Genomic DNA, 19,039 nt, shown 5'->3' on the forward strand with positions numbered 1-19,039 from the left:
CGCCACCTCGCTGTGAGATGTTAGCATCTACAAGGCAGAACCTGATCACTTCTTGTTGAGTGTTGTCATAAGCCTCCGCACACACTGACTCCACAGACAGAGACGCCATCTCCCCACAAATAATAGTAAATAAAGAACCCATCTGATAAAAGGGCTGAAATATATTTATCAACAGAAAAGAGCGACGAGATTGGTTTCCCGTCATGTCATGAGACCTGAGGGGAGCCCTGTGATTGGCTGTGGCGTTAAACGCCAACGTCATTTGTTGCAGAGGTCTGACGAGCGACAGGAAGAGACACCGGGATAATAAAAATATTACATTGCGGCTGCGGAGCTTACATAATAACATTAGGAGTGGGCACGAACAGTAAACTTCGTTATGATACGTGAGTGTATTAGACGAAAATAAGGTATAGGGCTGTGGTACGAATGTACTATGAGCGTCTTCAGTTTATTTGGAATAAGCAGCACATTCTGCAGGCTTTCTCGTAACGTGCACTACACAACTTAACACACCATTTAAACTATAGTGACGAATTAATATTGCAGCAAATGGTCTGATATACCAAAGACCACTTTGCCATGAACTGAAAATAAAGATGTCTATTTAATCCTTAACGGAAATAAAATGTCGTGTATAAAAGCAAACATCTCGCTGTAAGTGAATCGACATATCTTTATTTTTAACGTTAGGTATATTGTAACCCAGTGGATTTGACTTTTTTCTTAAAATAGAGAATCCGCTTCCCTCGTCCCTCCCTGCTCCCTCCTGCGTGTCGCCTGTGTAATAAACACGACCACCACATTGATTTCCTTTAGCCCCCCCCCACCCCCGCCGGCTGCCATGCTGACCAGTAACCATGCAGTTCTCCACAATGCTGCCTTTGTTACTGCAGTGAAACAGCAGTGTCATATCACCAGTCCAAACCCAGCTCTGCTGCAACATGGCTGAGTTTGACCCTCCCCCACACACCACCGTCAGTACACACGACTACACACTGCTCCTTACTTCATCTGGAGGCGTTTTAATTCTCTCCACAGTCTGAAAGCACTCACACAAACGACTGCATGACACAAGAGGTATCAAAGTGTGGACATATTAGTGAATGTCGGTTTAAATATACACTTCATACTGCATGCACGTCACAGCCAAGGCGTGTGTTACAAATAAAATCCTTGACAGTGGGGCTAAGCATTCTGGGAGTGGCAGCTCATGCCCACAGATATTTGTCAGTGAGAACAAAGACACAGCAGATCACGCATTCCTTGTGTATTCAGATTATAAGTGTGTGAGACTATTCACCAAGTCTGTAACAATTGTCATCCACATGATCATTTGCATTTTCTCAAGCTGTAAGTTGATCAAATTCGTTATTGTAACTTATCCACCACAGGCTGTCAGAGTGACTAAAGTTAGGCCACAGCTCAGGCCTCCACTATATTTTGGACATTTTGGTTGGCCTGGAACATCCCACCATCAAATTCTACCAATTTAAATTCTTATTTTGGACATTTTTCTTTTGCACAAAGGGGGAAAAAAAACAACAACAAAAGTCCAGTAATTGTGCACACCACACATTATACAGTATAGGGTCTAACATGGGTATGCATATAAAATAGTAATTTATCAATAATAAGTCATGTTACTGAGTCTATAGCACAAGGATCTTTGGGAGAACAGTTGCATACAGACACAAAATCATTGAAATGTCAAAATGAGTGTTCACATGTTATTGGTTAATACATCACCCTTCATTCAGGAATAGTGATACAACAGTCACATACTACATCTGCTATGGGTTTCATTCTAATTACATTATGTCTTAGTGTACAATACATGGCCCATTCAAGAAGCAGAACTATTATATTGGTTAACCAACCTAAACTACTTGATTTGACTTTGCCATATCTGAAACTGGGACAACAGACTAGATGTGTTTGAAAAATGATTAAGATTCTAATAAGACTCTATGTGGGCGGCCTGTGTAGAAAAGGGAAAAGGTCAGAACAGAAAGACGTTTTAACTGCCTTCATCTTGTTCCCTTGTGAGGAACCCATCTCTCTCTCTCCTCCTGCTCTCAATGGCCGACTGAGCGGCTCAGACAAAGAATGAAAGGGAAACAAATGGCCGAGAGTGTTTGTTTTCTGGTGTTAGGGGTATGTCTTGTTCCCTTGTTCTTTAGGTCTGTATTTTTTTTTGTTTTTTTAAAGGTTGTTACACTCTTGCATGCCAAGACTTCCCGTTGCTGGGAAATTCTGCCCCCTGCTGGCTGCACTGTGGCACTGCAGAGACAATCCTCCCCCACTGTGGGTTTGAGCCTCTCAGAGTATCTTCAGGCTCCCAGTGACATTGTTCACCATCTCCTCCTCGCCCATGATGCCAGAACAGTGCGGGACCCAGCCTCCACCTGCCAGAAACAGGAGGGATTGATTTTTTATTTTCACACTTCACACCAAGGCGCTGTGCAATGAGGACAAAATCAATGATAATTCTGTCCACAAGACTGGAAAAGGCATGTTTCCCTCACCTGAGTGAGCCCTGCATCTTGGACCAGGTAAGTGGGCAGGCTGAGGCTCATGGCCAGGGCCTGCAGCTCCAGTAGATGAGCACGTTGGGTGCCCTGGAGTACCACCTTCTTGGCTCTGTGTCAACACCATGACACCATTCATAAATTAAGATTACATTTCATTATCCAGGCTATATTATTAAAACATTCACCAAACACTATTCTGAACACCTGATTATTCATGCAATCATACAATCAGCCAATCATATGACAGCAGTGCAGTGTAAAAGGCCCTGCTCCAGATACAGGTCAGGAGCTTCAGTTAAACAGAGATTTTACTGTAAAATTAAAAATTATTATTGATTATTAAAAATAATCCAACTATCAAAACGATATTTGTCAATTTTGACTAAGCTGTTGACCGCTGCAGTAGTTTATCTGAGGATGTAGAAGAAGACATGTTCAACTTGGTCCTCAGGACATTAAAGGCACTCTGCACGCTAAAAATTGTAAATTATCTTCTGTAGTGTAGCTCAACACTGGAGTTCCTTGAGTTGCTTTATTCACTAACTTACTGTCGTCATTAGCTAGCCAAGATAACCCTCTCTAAAGTTTGTCACCTGGGGCCACTGTCTGTTTTAAAAACCCATTCATGTCCATACAGAAACCAAAAACATCTTTCCTCAGCCGTTTGATTTTACAGTAATAGCTCTAAGACCTTAAAGCAGTGCTTCATTTGTACATCAAGGAGGTCCCAGAGGACAGAGAGTGGGCATGTCAGGGGAGAGAAGTAGTCATTGAAATCAGTGCCTGGGGCACAGTGGACACCTTCTTTGTGCTAGATGTAAAATTAAACAGGACTTTCATCACAAAACAAAGCATTTTTTTATTTACATTTAATAATTGGAGTTTCTATAATAACCTGTTTGTCTTCATTGTGTCTTTAGGGAGAACATTGAATCAACAAATTACCTTTTATGTTGTCTTTAATAAAATAACGAGTGATGTAATTATTAGAACTCCTAAGATATGTTGCTTGATCCAGTTGAAGGCACAGTGCACATGAACATGTGTTCACATGATCAGGGTGGTACCACCTCTGACTCACCTCAAATCAAGGAAAACCCCTGGACTGAGTTTTACTCAAAATGGAGCAAAGAACCAAACATCCTCCAGTGAGCAGCTGTTCTGTGAGGGTGTGACCAGAAGCACCTTGTTGTTGAGAGGTCTGAGGTGAATATTTCTGACTGGTCTGAGTACAAGTATGGTGTTCCTAATTTAGAGTGGTGAGTGTATATCAAAATGTATTTGTGGGATCAGCAGTTTCAGCTACTGAGTAATTCTAAAAACCAAACTGACAGAGCCTACAATAATGGCAGAACACAGACACATGGAAAAGCAAGACATTAAAAAGCAGCAACACAGCTCTATCCTGACATAGATGAAGGAAATGCAAATTTTAATTTAAGAGACGTAAATAGTGTTCAAGCAAACCTCAAAAATAAAGAAATTATTACTGTTAATTGGTTTCAATTTGCTAACTTGTTTTTGAAATTTTCCTTTAATTGTGTTAAGTGGAATTAACAAAAGACTTACCTAACCTCTAAAATTGTGCAGATTCAGTGTCATGAATGAAATTCATTTAGCCAATTAAGCCACATCAAAATGAAAGTGGTTGTATACAAGATACATCATTTATGCACTTCTACCAACGTACCCACTATGGTCCCACTTCCAGGCCATCTCCCTCCAGCTGTTCTTCTCCTGTAGAGCCTGGTACAACCCTACAGCACCGTGGCCTACCTGGGCTGCCACCTGCACAGAAAAACAAAACAAACAGTTTCAGTGCAAATGATATGAACATAATAATCCAGGGCTCTGAAGAGAAAGAGTACAGAAACTGCTAAGTGATAATTATTGGAAGGACCTGGAAAATTCCAGACTAATTCAAATTAAAGACAGGGCTTGTGAAATAACAGAGCACATTGCAGTTTTACGTCTCAGTAAAACCAGAGATAGGTATAATTAAATGTGAGGGTAAGACCTTAAAATGTGAGGGTTTAACCTTTAAAAGCTAAAAGACCTAGAAAGGTTACACCTCTTCTTTTGTGAGTTGAACAGGAAACCACTACTGAGCTACTGCTAAAGAATTGGGAAACACTTTCTTCAAGATAGATCATGTATGTGAGCACACTACATACAGGGTCCACACTGGCCCCAGTGGACTAACCTTCCCAACACCCATGGCAAGGTCCATGTTCACCACAAACACCATCTTGAACATGAGGTCGTCATCTCCCTCCTCCTGTAGGTCACAACAGACAAAGGAGAAACTGAGATTTGGTTTTGGACAAACTCCACAAGGTCTAATGTACCAAGGTGTACCTGTGGGGACTAAGGCTAGCTTATGGGCACCTCATTCTCCAGCTTGTTGAAGTAGTACATGGCCGCCTCTTCGGCAGACACGTTCCGAGTGTGCAGGAGGGCCTGAAGTCATGAAAAACAACAACAAAAGGTCAGGGAACAAAGCTGCTGATAATGGTAACGCCTGCTATAATTATGGCAGAGAAATAATTATTTCACTCACACTGCTCAATTAATATCCAATTATTATTTGGGATATTTTGTTACTGGTACCTGTAAGATGCTGGATGTGACCACAATAATTCAAGTCCTTATTCTGAATATCAATGAAATACCTAGAAAAACTCGGATTTGATTCTGCAGTGGTATGAATATGAAAGAGCTGAAGCCATATTACAAATACTTTCGCCATCACCAAAACTTTTAACAGCTCTAAGTACGCTATTACAAATAATTTAATATAAATATAATGAGGTAATAATCTCCATGTAGCAGTGGTGAATTAGATAATTTGCATCTTCACATTACATAGCATGGATCACTGCAGTGACTTAATGTGTTATTGACAGAATGAATGAATGGAGCTAGAGTTGTGATTTGGTGACAAACATGATCAAGATCCCATTAAATCAGCATTTTACTGATGAGATTTACATTTTTTTTTACATTCCAGTATTTTTAACCACCCAGCCAGTTATACCACAGCTTTGAGGAACATGTAAGCACCCTGCTCTGAGTGTGTGTGTGTGCTGTCTCACCTGTTTGGCTGCCTCCTCTGGGATGTCCAGCTCCCGCAGCTGCTGCAGAAACACAGGGTTGACATCCTGAGACTCCGGGCCTGACTGCTCTGATGGCTCCATTCTTCACTGGAAAACAGAGACAAACGCTGAACATCCTGTGCAGCACTGATCCTCAGGAAACAGGGCACAACAGATGAAATAAGCTACTTCACAGGCAGCCACCAGGCCCCTGGAAGCAGATCTGATGAAAAGATGAATAGTTTATTAGCACAATCATGACAAGCAAATAGAATAAACCGAGATGAACATAGAGCTTTGAACAGCATTAGTTAAAGGTGGACTTGGACACAAATGACCTGTATCGATGGACAGTGTGTTCCCATCCAACATTGTGGTGTCATGTGGGAACCCAGTGAACGTACTTCACCAACAAGGCCTCGTCCTAAATTGAATGAAGTGTGACTTGACGTTATGCGACACGTGAATATGATGTTAGCTTAAAATGACAACATCCTAGTCATGAGTTAACGGTGGCTGTCAAAAGACAAGTGCAGCTGGCCAGTTCTACGCAGGTGACAGCTGTTAGCTTCCCAAATACGTTGCACATCTTTTAACCAACGAAAACAATGCTGCTAACGCTAGGAAAGACGCTGTGGTTTAAACCGCTGGGCCATTTCAGTGCGGATACTTGTTATTTCCCACTGGCATGTTGAGCATAGCTGTTTACTCAACACTTCATTCAGGCAGCCTTTCTTGCCAGACAGATGTGGTTAGAAAAAACTAGCTAAACGTTTAGCATTAGCGGCTCCAAGCTAACTGGACTAGCTCCAGCCTGCAGTGGTGTTTTGCCGTACATCGCTGAGTTAGCTTACCTGTCCTGCGCAGCTAGCTCGATAGAAAGAACAACGGTGCCTTCCCCTCGGTGTGTGGACGGAGACGCGTGCGTGTGGACGTGCAGTTACATTCAGTGGGATTCCCGTCGAGTACGGACAGCAGCCTTACGCCATTTGGACCCAGTGTGTTTGTTGGCACTGCCGCGCGCCGCCTCTTGTCGTGCGGGTGTATCAGATCCTCTGCTCATATCAATTCTGTGCTGATTATATGCGCGTTCACGCGGGGGCAATGGCGGCTATTGAAAACAGACATATTTATTATAACCTCATAATTATTTGTAGATTTGAATACCCGTCAGCCAAGATGGGGATTCATTATTAAGATGGAGATGCACTGAACGTGTAGGTCAGGTGCTTGAGGTGGCTCCTAACTGAGTGAGGGAACTAGTAAAATAAAGGTGGCGTCAGTTTAAATGTAAGATTGTAACTTTACTGAGTCTTCAAAGGTTCAGTGTTAAAGGTTTAGGTGGAAGGGATCTATTGGCAGAAATAGAATATGAAAAAATCCGATTAATGTTTTCACTAGTGTTTCATCTAAATTGTAGATGTTTTCTTTACCCTAAAATGAGCCCTTTACATTTTTAATACTCTATATTTACATGCAGAGCAGGTCCTCTCTAAGGAGACAGTTTTATTTTTTTTTAACAGTAGCCCAGACTGGACAAACTTAAAACCTTTTTATGACAACAGAAGGCAACCACAGGTTCTCTCTCGTGTTTGGAAGGGGAGGGTGAGGTGAGGGGTATTCAGCTGCATCATGCAACTTCACCACTAGATGTCACTAAATTTTACACACAGAACCTTTAAGCACTAAAACTGTGCCTTAGTGGGGAGGAATTTTCCTGATTTAGACCTGGGCAGACATGCACCAAACTCCAAATAATGCGAATAAACACAAATGTCCAGTCTTTCTCTGGAGTGTCACGCCACCCAGTGTTGATGACATCTCTAACATGGTTGTGGATGCATGAGTGGAGAGTCTCCTGCTGCGTTGTTCACGTGTGAAAGACAAACTCAGGAGAAAGTCCAGACCTAATTCTGCGGACAACCTCCGGATTTCATGTCTGAAAACAGCTTTAGCTCCATTGCTTTGTGCAAAGCTACAAATCATTGAACACATTTAGAAAATTGTTCCATTGTGTCCTTTGAAAAAGCTTAGAAAATAAATAAAATCTAAAATTGTGATATTTATTGTTAGTAAGTTTTTTTTTAAAGACCAATTACAGGAAAGGGTCACTTAAAGGGCAAATCTGATTTCAGCTAGGGCCTGTGCCCCCCTGACCACTTGTCTCTTCCCTCACAGCTCATGAATCCTTCTGCACGTTTCCTTGACCTCATGATATTTCCACTGAAGTCAAGATTTGTTTAGGAAAAGAGGTATTCTTTTCGACCTTTCGAACGCAGCCTTGCTCTCAGCAGCATTGTGAAAAGCTCTTTGGAGGAACCGCTTTGTTAGGAACTTTTGGTGTCATTTTGTATTAAGATAAGATGTTTTGAGAATACGGCCTAAGGCACTGACTCAGTCGACCCTACTGATGAGTGTACATCTCAGTGTCCTGACTGCTATCTTAACCTCAGGCCCATGAACATGCATGTAACTAGATAATCCGGCCCCAGGCAAATTACACCAGTGGCATCCTGTCCTTTATTACGGCTGGGACCACAGCTGTTACCTTCCTGTGTTTTAGTTACACATGTGAATATCTTTTGTGCATTGACAGGTTTTTGAAATGGAAAAACAAACCTCACACATCATTTTAAGAATACTTTATTACATCAGCATATGTGAGAATTTGAACCCTTTCTTATTAAACATGTTAAATCGCTACAGTTACATTTGAAATCAGAATGATATTAACACACACACAATAAGAAATATCCTTAAAGCGGCTCCCTGTAGAGCCTCCTCTACATTGCCAAGTTTTTACAACCTAATAACAGTTAAGAGTTTTCCCTCAGGCCGATTTGTCTGTATCATCACTGAGCTCTCAGTCCCATCTGAGCTGACAGCATGTGACACAGCAAACCATCTGTTCATTTGAATCATCAGCTTGTGTAGTGACAAACCTACGGGCTACATTCTGACACGCTGCTCCAAGACCTGGGAATGACACACTCAGTGGACGCACATCACTGATGAGCAGGGCAGGCTCTCAAACCGTAACACTGTGGAGTCGGTGACTGAACTTCACGTCTTTAGCTCTGATTTGAGTATTGATGACCATGAATATTATAGTTGGCACTGTATTTAGTCCGACTCAGTCTTGTCTTCTTATAAATATTGTGTAGTTTAACTCTTGAGCAGCTGTTTGTGTTCAGTCAACTTCCAACTATCTAAAATCTGAAACCAGCATCAGATCTGTACCTTCGCTGTGTTAAAGTCAGTCTCCCTGTCGACATAGATTTCTTCTTGCTGAGCCCAGTCAGTAATCTCTGTGACTCCGAACCCAAACAAATGAAGCACCACCCCCGACCATACAGGGTAGTTAGGAAACACTTTTAAAAAGGGAAACCGTATCAGTCTGTGTCATTTAAATAAAAACAAACATCAGCAAACATCAGCTTGTATGAAAAGTCTCTGTGCTCCAAGCGAGAAGCAGAACAGTGTGACGATGTCAAGTTCACCTACTGAACCAGTAGCAGTAGAATCAATACATAACCTGGAACAAGTTGACGTAACAAAATGCCATACAGACGTGAAGCAGTGCCACCTTGTGTTCAATACAAGAATTGTATACCAACCATAATGCCAATAACAAAATAAAAGACATGTACCACTGCCTCAGCTTGAAGAACAAGGTGAACCATGATTTAAGACACTGTTCAAATCCTAAAAGGAATGTTAAAAAAATGTACAAAATCGAAAAATACACAATAAAATACTACAGCACGCACTAGGACTCCACTTCATAATATGAGTTTCTTTTATGGAAGGATTTCTGTTTTTCCACTAACATCTTTCCAGTGACTTGTACATTATACACACACCCACTTGAATAAGTCGAAAAGCGAGAAAAAAAAAAGAGTAAAGTGTCACTCTGGTTTTAAGTACCTTAAAATGCCCCGACAAGCAGGTTCTGACTCGCAATCTTTACAAAGGCAGAAAAATAATGAACTAGAAATGTCTGAAATGTCTGTGTGTTTCTGTGTGCGTGCGTACCGCTCCAAATGAGATGTCCAGCAGGTGCTGCTGTATATGTGTACGAGGACAGATGTGAACAGTGCTGCTGCACTGGTGGTTTCAGCTGGATGTTTGGTACATAGTGTTTTTCTTGGGGTTTTAACATCAAAGAAATGAGGGCAAATGTAATGCAGCGCAGCAGGCGAGGTAGAGAGTGGCAGGATTCCTTCTTAAAACATGTGAAACTGGTGACTTCTAGATCAGTTCGCTGCATTTTCAAAATACTGCTCCCTGTATCATCCAAAATATCACAACCACTGACTTCAATATTTTGTACGAAGAGCCACAAATGCAAGATGTAGACTGACAACCAGGGCAACATGGACAACGCATACTCATGCACGCACGCACGCACACACAGATTTGTGATCATACAGCAGTGAAAAGCACACAAGGCTTAAAAAAAGGTACCTCTTGGTGAAATTTACTACAGAGGGGAAAACATTGACGTCAAATCCCTGTTTCATTTCAGATCACCTCAGCTGCTTTCTTTTACATGAGCTGCTGTCGAAGACAACAGCGTCAAGTCCAGCATTTTTTCTACTAATCCAAACTTCTCCTCATATTCAACACGGCAGCAGGCTTGACTGGTGTCTCCTCGTCCAGGTTTGTTCAGTGTCTACGTGCTGTTTTGTTTCTTCAGTCTCTGGACTGCACAGATGCATCCTCAATGACAAGAGGACAAACGGTGCTGGGACATGAACTTTAATGCCAACTAAAATCTTCTGATCTGAAAAAAAGTTTCTTTAAATTAAAAAAATACCTAAAAGCCCCTCACTCATTTGTCCGTCGCTCTCCTGCTTCTCAGTTCAACCTGCAGACTGCAGGTTTCTTAATTTTGCCTCCCACACTCCCACCCCACTCTGTTTGCTGCCACACCAGTGGGCGTCTCCTCTGTCACAAGTCAGTGACCTTGTTCTCCACCGCAGCAGCGATCTGCTGCAGCCTGTAGCCGAGCTGCATCTTCTGGGCCGTGGGGTCCTCCTCCAGCGCTGTGATGATCTGGTGAGAAGACGACGAGTCGGTGGATGAAAGGAGAGAGAGGTAAAGAGAGGAAAAGGTTGAGATGTAAATGATAAACAAAAAAGTACTATTCCTGTAAACTCAAATATATACAACACCAGAATCCTCCCAAGTCTTCTGTTTTTCTCCAGGCACAGAGAGTTTCATTAAATGTTAAATTTATCAGCTACAGCAACATCAAATCTCTTCCACTGTCTCCTGTCCTGATAGTTAGTTACATCACTCACTACCTGGAATGAAGGATTTACTAATCTAGCAGATAGTGTTTAAGACAATAGAGTGATCACATTAACGTCCATTTGTAAATAGTACAAGTTAAAATAATAAAAATTGTGAAAAATAATATAGTATATTGAGAGAAATTAATTTGCCAAAAGTCGCAAATCACACAGAATAAAATGTTTGAGATGATTTTGGCCATTATTATTATTATAATACCTTTTTTCACATTTTCTATAGATCACAATAACATAATTATATATGACGTTCTTTTGGTCATGATAATCATGTAGTGAACATTTTTCATCACAGCTTCACTATTAACAGTAACTCTATTAATGAAGGGGCTGTTCGTTTAGCTGTTGTGGTCGTTTAATGAATAAACACACTTCATAAGTCTAAAATACCCACAATGCAATACATTACGTAAGATTAATCTATAGCGAAAAAGCCCAATTACATCAATTACGTGATATGTTGCAATATCTCCAACTGAGAGTCACAGATGCTGTTTAACTATTATAAATTAATTGTCAGCAATAATCGTAGTAAGCTTTCATTAAAATCTGCTGCAACTCAGTTTCTTATTTTGGATTGTGGGGGTGACCACAAATCTTCACCACTTTTTTGACACTAGCACTGCTGGGCACAAAAACAGGTTTTATCTACATCTGTTACATTTACGAGCAGAGGTTGATTTATACATTAATATATCATTGAAATACTTAATATTATGATCAATTTTCAACTCCACTGTGCGATGACTGTTACACCTCGAGTGAGGAACCTGACTGAAGCCGCTATAAAACCTGACACACACCCCTCTATAACTGCAGCTCAGTATCCTGCCTTGCACAGGCTGTGTAAGGGGGGGGGGGAGAGAGAGTGATTAACACACCTGGTCATAGTATTTGTTTATATACTTGTAGAGCTCGTGCAGGGCGACCAGGTAATTCAGCTCTCCAGAGTAGTTCTGAAACACAAAGCGATCAGGTTAGATGTAACATTGCGTCTGTGTGTGTGTGTGTGTGTGTGTGTGTGTGTGTGTGTGTGTCTCTGCAGTGTGGGGCTGTAAGCTGTGGCTGCACTCACCCTGGACAGTTCAGCAAGAGCAGAGTTCATCTCCTGGTCACTGGCTGAGATGGTCTGTCTGATGTCAGCATAGTACCTGCAAGACAGAACATCATACACAACAATTTATCAGAATCAGGTGTATTTGGCCGTGTGAGTTTGCACAGACAAAGACTTTGGTTCTGGCCGATGGGGACGCTCTACTTGTACAGATAATATATAAACAATGTTCATATACTGAGATTTAGATGACTTTTTACACTTTAAAATACTAGAACACTGCCCATTCTAAACCTGCCTGTTTGTAATGGGCTGTTTGCTTGGCTGGTTTCATCTTTCTTTCTGAAACGGTAAAAGTGAACTGCAGTATTTTTGAGCCACGGCATGTAAAGACCTGCTGCAGGACTCTGTCCACAGAACCCTCAAGCTGCTCCACTGCTGCTGCACAAAGAGCTGTTCACCTGTTTATTCAAAGCTAGGTTAAGCTTGACTTGGTATGCAGAACCTAAACTGAAAATTAGAAGATAGATTTTGCTCTTAAAATCTATCGTGTTGTCTGAGGAGCAGGAGATCAGAGTTTAAATAAGGCTGAACCCACCTTTCTACCATCTGCTTGTATCGGGGGATGTCTCTGGCATACAGCAGCTTGTTGATTGGCGAGTCCTGTATTTCAAACAAAAGGAACAAGAAGCAAATACTAGTTAGAACGTATCCAAATGTTTATAATAAGTCATAATTAAAATCTGTATTATGTGATAGTAGCTTCTTTATGCTCCCTCCCCACAATCCTCCTCACCCGTCCTAGTTTGTGCTCAGCGATGGTGCAGGAGTCCATGAATGTCTGAGAGATGACAGAGAGCACAGCGTCCACATGGTCCGACGCCTGGACGTCAAAGATAAACTGAGGGTTCTTCACAATGTTGATCCAGAAGCGCAGAGGCAGACTGAAGAAACAGCAGATATTAATATCACACCTCTCCATTATCACATTATTTGCAGAGGAACAGTTAGTTTGAAGATTTTCAGTCATGACTTAAAGAACATCAGGGCACAGGGCTTCTAATTGCCTCAGAAAACAGGCTTGACTCTATACTCGTCCTGTTGGATCCTTATTCCTGTTCAGACCTGGTATTAACGTCTGTACTGAGAAATCCAATCACAAGTGCACAGTGCGAAGCTCGTCTGTTCACATCTCGCATTACAATACATCCTGAATGTGTCTCCTGTGAACACTTGTAATCACATCTCATTTACCCATTCTATATGCAAATAATAAAGTACGTCATTTGTGTTCCAGAAGACCAAATTATTTCGTTTTACCCTGTCTGAGTTTACAGATGTTAAGGTTTGTGAGTGTGAGTGTGAGTGTGTGTGTGTGTGTGTGTGTGTGTGTGTGTGTTTGTTTAAATCTCTGTGTGTGGGCATGAGTGAGAGAGGCTGCAGGATAGAAAGAGAGCGAGAGTGAAGAAAGACTTCCAAAAAAGGTTCAGTGTCAAAGATTTAGTGGTGGAGTTTCATGTTGCAGCTGAATACCCCCCACCTCACCCTCCCCTTCCAAACATGAAAGAGAACCTGTGGTAGCCTTCATTTGTCATAAAAACTCAAAAGGTGTTTAGTTTGTCCAGTTTGAACTACTGTAAAAAACATGGCAGCCTCCATAGAGAGGACCTGCTCCTGATGTAAATATAAAGCATTTAAATATAAATAACCATTCTAGGGTAAATAAAACAACAATTTGTACAACTAAGACGAAACACACTAGTGAAAACATCCTGAGAGGAGGACAACAGAGGGCGTTTTGAGTTGAATTTTAATGTTGGGGCTTACAGACTCTTGGATGACACCACAGGAGCAGTATGGAGGTATTTTCTGTTTTTTATTAACGTTTGAAGAATCAATCACCGGTTACTTCAATGTATTGGATTTGGCTGCAACGCTGTTTACCCCTGAAACTCAAACACTTCACCCCCCCTTCCATTTTCATTTTTGGGTGAACAATCCCTTTAAGATATCATGTTCAAGAAAAACATTATCATACTTTGTGAGGCCACCAGGACCTTAGGCTACCAAAATCTAATCAGTCCATCTTTGAGTACAAGTGAATGTTTGTGCCAAATTTGAATACATTTCCTCAAGGCAAGAGATATCCTGTTCATGAGAATGGGACGGATGAACAGACAACCTGAAAACATAATCACATTCACAATTCACTGTCCTACTTGACTTTTTATGTGACAACAAGGCTCTCTGTACCTGTTGGTCTTCCAAATGTGGATTGTCTCTGGGTCAGAGATGCCATGATGTCCTGCCTGGTCGTCCAGCAGGTCAAAGAAGTATTTGACAGCCAGCGGGACAGGACGGCTGGTGCTGAGGATCACTGTGAACAGGTCGTCTACAAACTTCTGCAATGTGCCCTGAAGGAGTAAGAGGAGAGGTTTTTTTTTATTGTACTGTGCAATAATGTTCACATCTATTTATTCATCTGTTCCTCACACTCCAGTGTAATCATGAATATGTCACATTCACTCACTCACACTGGTCACATGTCAAACAACAACCACTGAGGACATTGTGAAGAAGTTCCGCTTCTAGTGTCATTCACTGGTGAGATGAGATCTTTTGTGGCCTGTGGTCAACATGTATGTATATGAAGAAACTTGTGTGCATGTTTTTGTGTTAGGCGCGTGTGTGTGTGTACCTTCATGGACAGCAGACGGGTCAGGTAGATCTCAGGGATGGCCTTGGCCCTCTCCCTCTCCCTCAGGCTGCCTCTGCGGTGTTTGGGCAACTCTGGCTCTTCACTGGCTTTCACCAGATGCCACAGCCGTACTCCACCCTCATCTGCATCCTCCAGCATCGGCGTTTCTGCACAGATCAATGTTTTTCAATCTTTATATGCTAAGATTTACTGAGCATGTATGTCAGATATACAGAAAGTTCATTGACTTCAATGAGAATTTAAAGGGATTCACTTTTTACAGAATCACAGTTAATTGTTTGAATGATTTGAGGGGATAAAACAATCCTGTTTACATCCAGATTAAAACTCCAGGATGCATGAGTGAGAGAGACCGCGTTCAATAACTTATGATGCCCATTTCAACATTGTACGTTCTTCAGCAGGCTATCATCAGAAAGGTGGGTTATGTTTGGAGTTGAGTTAAAGCACAAAAGCATTTCTAGTTGAACTATATAAGTTATTGCAGAAAACAGTTCTCATATAAACTTACTCTCTCCTGCTACATAGTCATGGTTGTCATGGTGAATGTGTTTATTGTGGCGAGGGACCAGTGCTACTGTTGACCCGTCTGGGACCTGATGAACGACAAGAGATGTACAGTTAGTAAGACAGATCTAAAGGCACTTTTTTTTTTATACAAGTGTCTGCATTTTCTATTCAGAGGAAGTGTATACAGGAATTATGCCCTCTGACCTTGTAGTGCTGCAGTGTGTTCAGGCGCTTCCAGTTGCCCTGAACCACAGACGTCAAGTCCTCGTCTGAAAGGATGAGATGACCGGCTACACCAGACCGCCACTCTGAAACAGACAACAATTGCACCACCACAACTCTGTGAGTGTGTCAGAGTGACTAAATTTGGACATAAAGGTGTTTTGCAGTGTTAATTCCAGTGCAGTGGAAGACAAACTACATTATAAAACCTTCCTGTATTTACTTTTGTCTTGCTGTAGGGGGCACTGCAGCTCAATTCATGTTAAAAAAAGCCCTGTAGGTTAATGTACAGAATTTCTCTCACTTCACACAAAAATACTTTCATGGATTTTATGGTATACACATTATCATCTGCCACTCACAATTAACATAATGGCAAACAACAAAACTATTTGATGCCCTCGCTTAATGTGGGAACATGGGAGGTTTGTGTTAATCATCCACTCGGGGATTAGACTCTGACGACTAAAATTCCTAACCTGGTTCAAATATACACTTAAATAATGTAAGTAATATAATATATAACATAGGTCTGGTCGTTTTTAAACATTTTAATGTGGAGAAGTTAAACATTCTATCTAAAAACCAATGTGGTGTGACTGGATTCTCACCCAGGTCCAGAGAGTCGGCATGGGGTCGGTTGGAGAAGGAGGTGCCCTTGAAAACCTGATCCAGCAGCTTCTCCTTCACCTGTGTGATGGTATCACAGTCCAGCACTTTGGAAGGCAGCGGCTGGTTCTCATTCACACTTCCACCCTGCACTAACACGTTCAGAGTCTGCAAAAGATGAGCAGAGGTGGTGTGAGAATGTTAGACAGGAGTGCTGCAGAAAACAGAAATACAACTTTCTGAAGGTCTCAGTTGATGTCTGAGATTCCTAAATTAGACAAAAAGGCAAATTTCATCTGAAGTCAGAGTTCTGCTCACCAGGGTCTTGTACTCCACATCCTCTCGCAGCAGCCGGTTGTCATTGAGAGTGTACTTGGCCTTGCCTGTTACAGCGTCCACTGGTCCTTTATCTACCTGGTGCTTTATGGCCCTGAACAACATGTAGAGAGACTCTCCTGCTGAGTCCTGAACACGCACACAAACACAAACCCACAGACACACGCACAATTAGTACTGACCAAACTCACACTTCAGGAGAGAATGAAGGGCTCCAATGACAAGGATGCTCTTTTACACCCTTTAAATTAGTCACTTGCAACTTTGTGCTCAAGAGGCTGAAAAGTTGGGTCATTTTACTTAAACTCTAACAACTAAATTGACACAGGCTTTTTATGTATTTTAACCATCTTCCCTCAGCGTGATGAAAGATTACTTATGCATTTCACAAATGTCAGTATTTTGTCCTTTGAACTCCAAATCCATCTATTTCAGAGCTACAGTAACCTGAATGGTTTCATTACAGTTAATGGTTGATCCACAAATATGTGATATATATATATAATCTATAAAATATGTGTAGACTGACCCTGAGGAAAGCATAAAGACAGATGGACATCCAGTTGGTCAGCAGCTTCTCCACCACTGTCTCAGTTCTACAGAGAAAAAGACACAAGTTATAACACTATAAAATATTTTAAAACCGACCGCCATACTTTTCACTCTTCTCCTCCTCCTCCTCCTCCTCCCGCTTCTTACCGTCGCAGCATCAGTTTGGGGTTCTTGGCCACATACTGCTCCACCAGGTCATTCAGGAGAGTTTTGAGGATGTCAGTGAAATATTCTAGTTTGCCATGAAGCGCCACCGTCAGCAGGGAGGCCACATAGGCTCGGTCTCTGGGAGAGAATGTCCGTTGGCTCTCCAGCGTGTGAATGAACTAGAAAAAGAAGAGAGGAGGTGTATTATCTCTCTTCTTGACAGGAAGGTCGCTCCTAGAAAGCTGATTTTGATGATGACTACCTTGGTGAGGAACAGTTTGCTGTTAAGCAGGTTGGACAGCTGCACCAGACCCTGCTCCACCGTCTGCCGCCGACACTCCTGAACGTCCAAATCTCGCCTCAGCGGAGACTCTCGGTGGCCAGGGAAGAAAATGCGTTCAGCATACTTCTTGTAGTCAAGGAAAGGGATCCCTGAGCCCACCAGATCACTGGACACGTCCATCATCTCAGTCATCAGGTCTGTGACAGGGTGAAGGGACAGGGGTCAAAGGTCAGAGGGTCTAGTTAGGTTTTAAGCTTCTCCTGTATATTACATTGAAATGTTGTGCTGGGAACTGCACCGATAGACAGATAAGAGCTGGTAAATATTGACATTGGACAGTGGCGAAAGACTAAAATTAAACTGTGAGGATGTGAGGAACATTTAATCCAGGAACTGTGATGAAATGGAATAATTTCAGGATGTTGTGATAAGAACGCTGATCTGTTGGTCTCCACAAGCTAAAATAAACCTCCTTGTTCCTCTGCGTCTGGATCTCCTCTCAGTCATGTAACTTCACTCTGCTCACACTCTCTTACCTGTGAACTCTTTCTTGCAGCGGTCTCTCACGCTCGTCTCCAAGTTCTCCAGTTGGATCTGGACCTTCTTGTAGTCCCTCAGGGCCTGCTTACTCTTCCTCCTGACAGACACAGACGAGAGCAGAGGGTCAGGAGAGGAAGAGGAGAGGAGGCCAGTAAAACCACTTCTATGTTGGATCAGTGGTAGTACATTAGACTTAGAGAAAAGGCTGACTATAGCCCTTTTACCACTGGTAAAAAAAAACACCAACACCCACAAACATCTTGCTTATGTCTGCAATGGGAATGGAATCAATCAGCATTCATTCCCGGCTCAAATGACTCTGCAGTAGATACAGGTTTTAAACAGCTCTGGCTCTGATTGGAAGTGATGGACACCTGACACCTGGATGAACATTCAAATTTGTTTTTCTTCAATTATATTTTGGCAGACTAGATGCTGAAATGTTCTGTGCAATGTTATAATGCACACTGAACTTCTGGGTGTTGGCACATATAATAACCATTGATGTGTTTGTCCTTGTGAACAACACGCAAAGCGATTTGTTTCTTTGTATCATGCAAGATGCAACAATAGCAAGACAGTAAGGTGAGAGAGCGTCTCAGTTTCTGGTGTGGTTTATCACAAGGGCAAGCTGGGTCAAAAGAAAACACTGGTGACAGCCAGAGGTGAGTGTCCTGAACCCACATTTCCTCATGTGGTCCTTTATGATAGACCATGAGGTCAAAGTGGTTAACACTGCTCTCCCACTTGCTCACTCCAACTCTGCTGGTGTTTCACACATGAAGGAAGTTTCACTTACTTGGTGTCATTGTAATGACACTTGTTCATTTAACTGTATCACATGTGACACAACATTAAGAAGTAATTTAACATTATAATTTCAGTGCATTCAAAGGTTTTTCTACTACAGACTTATTTAGTCTGGGTGTTAGTCAATAACAATAATAAAAAATAATATTTCTGATCAGACTAACCATAGGGATGGTGTGGCTTTTATAAAGTGGCTTCCATGGAGCTACTTGCAATGCACTAGTTTTCAATGTCATCAAAATATTGCTCCAGTGCTGCTCAAAAATTCCGCCATACAAATAAACAATCAGAACAGATTATGTGTCAGTTTTCT

The 19,039-nt window shown here is 41.8% G+C and overlaps 2 protein-coding genes across 4 annotated transcripts in view; both read right to left on the minus strand.

Annotated features, from left to right (window-relative positions):
• Positions 1-994: 994 nt before the first annotated feature.
• si:dkey-19e4.5 (UBA_like_SF and PTH2 domain-containing protein) lies at positions 995-6,809 on the minus strand. The gene is given in 8 exon segments (XM_034584361.1): positions 995-2,381; positions 2,384-2,408; positions 2,529-2,643; positions 4,225-4,322; positions 4,738-4,812; positions 4,923-4,994; positions 5,630-5,737; positions 6,484-6,809. Coding segments are annotated over 7 exon segments (546 nt in total). The 5' UTR covers positions 5,732-5,737; positions 6,484-6,809; the 3' UTR covers positions 995-2,322.
• A 1,447-nt stretch (positions 6,810-8,256) lies between these two features.
• plxnb1b (plexin b1b) overlaps positions 8,257-19,039 on the minus strand; it is a 97,894-nt gene continuing 87,111 nt past the window's right edge. For all 3 annotated transcript variants that reach the window (XM_034584314.1, XM_034584315.1, XM_034584316.1), the window contains 15 exons: positions 17,913-18,013; positions 17,356-17,573; positions 17,094-17,272; positions 16,924-16,990; positions 16,377-16,523; positions 16,061-16,226; positions 15,432-15,535; positions 15,229-15,313; positions 14,697-14,863; positions 14,252-14,412; positions 12,795-12,942; positions 12,597-12,661; positions 12,020-12,095; positions 11,826-11,900; positions 8,257-10,687 (listed from right to left, as the gene is read on the minus strand). In XM_034584314.1, coding sequence (XP_034440205.1) covers positions 10,583-10,687; positions 11,826-11,900; positions 12,020-12,095; positions 12,597-12,661; positions 12,795-12,942; positions 14,252-14,412; positions 14,697-14,863; positions 15,229-15,313; positions 15,432-15,535; positions 16,061-16,226; positions 16,377-16,523; positions 16,924-16,990; positions 17,094-17,272; positions 17,356-17,573; positions 17,913-18,013 — 1,864 coding nt within the window. In that variant the 3' untranslated portion in view covers positions 8,257-10,582. The remainder of the gene's footprint in view (positions 10,688-11,825; positions 11,901-12,019; positions 12,096-12,596; positions 12,662-12,794; positions 12,943-14,251; positions 14,413-14,696; positions 14,864-15,228; positions 15,314-15,431; positions 15,536-16,060; positions 16,227-16,376; positions 16,524-16,923; positions 16,991-17,093; positions 17,273-17,355; positions 17,574-17,912; positions 18,014-19,039) is intronic.

This window comes from Hippoglossus hippoglossus, chromosome 5, assembly GCF_009819705.1.
Source record: "Hippoglossus hippoglossus isolate fHipHip1 chromosome 5, fHipHip1.pri, whole genome shotgun sequence".
Lineage (NCBI taxonomy): Eukaryota > Metazoa > Chordata > Actinopteri > Pleuronectiformes > Pleuronectidae > Hippoglossus > Hippoglossus hippoglossus.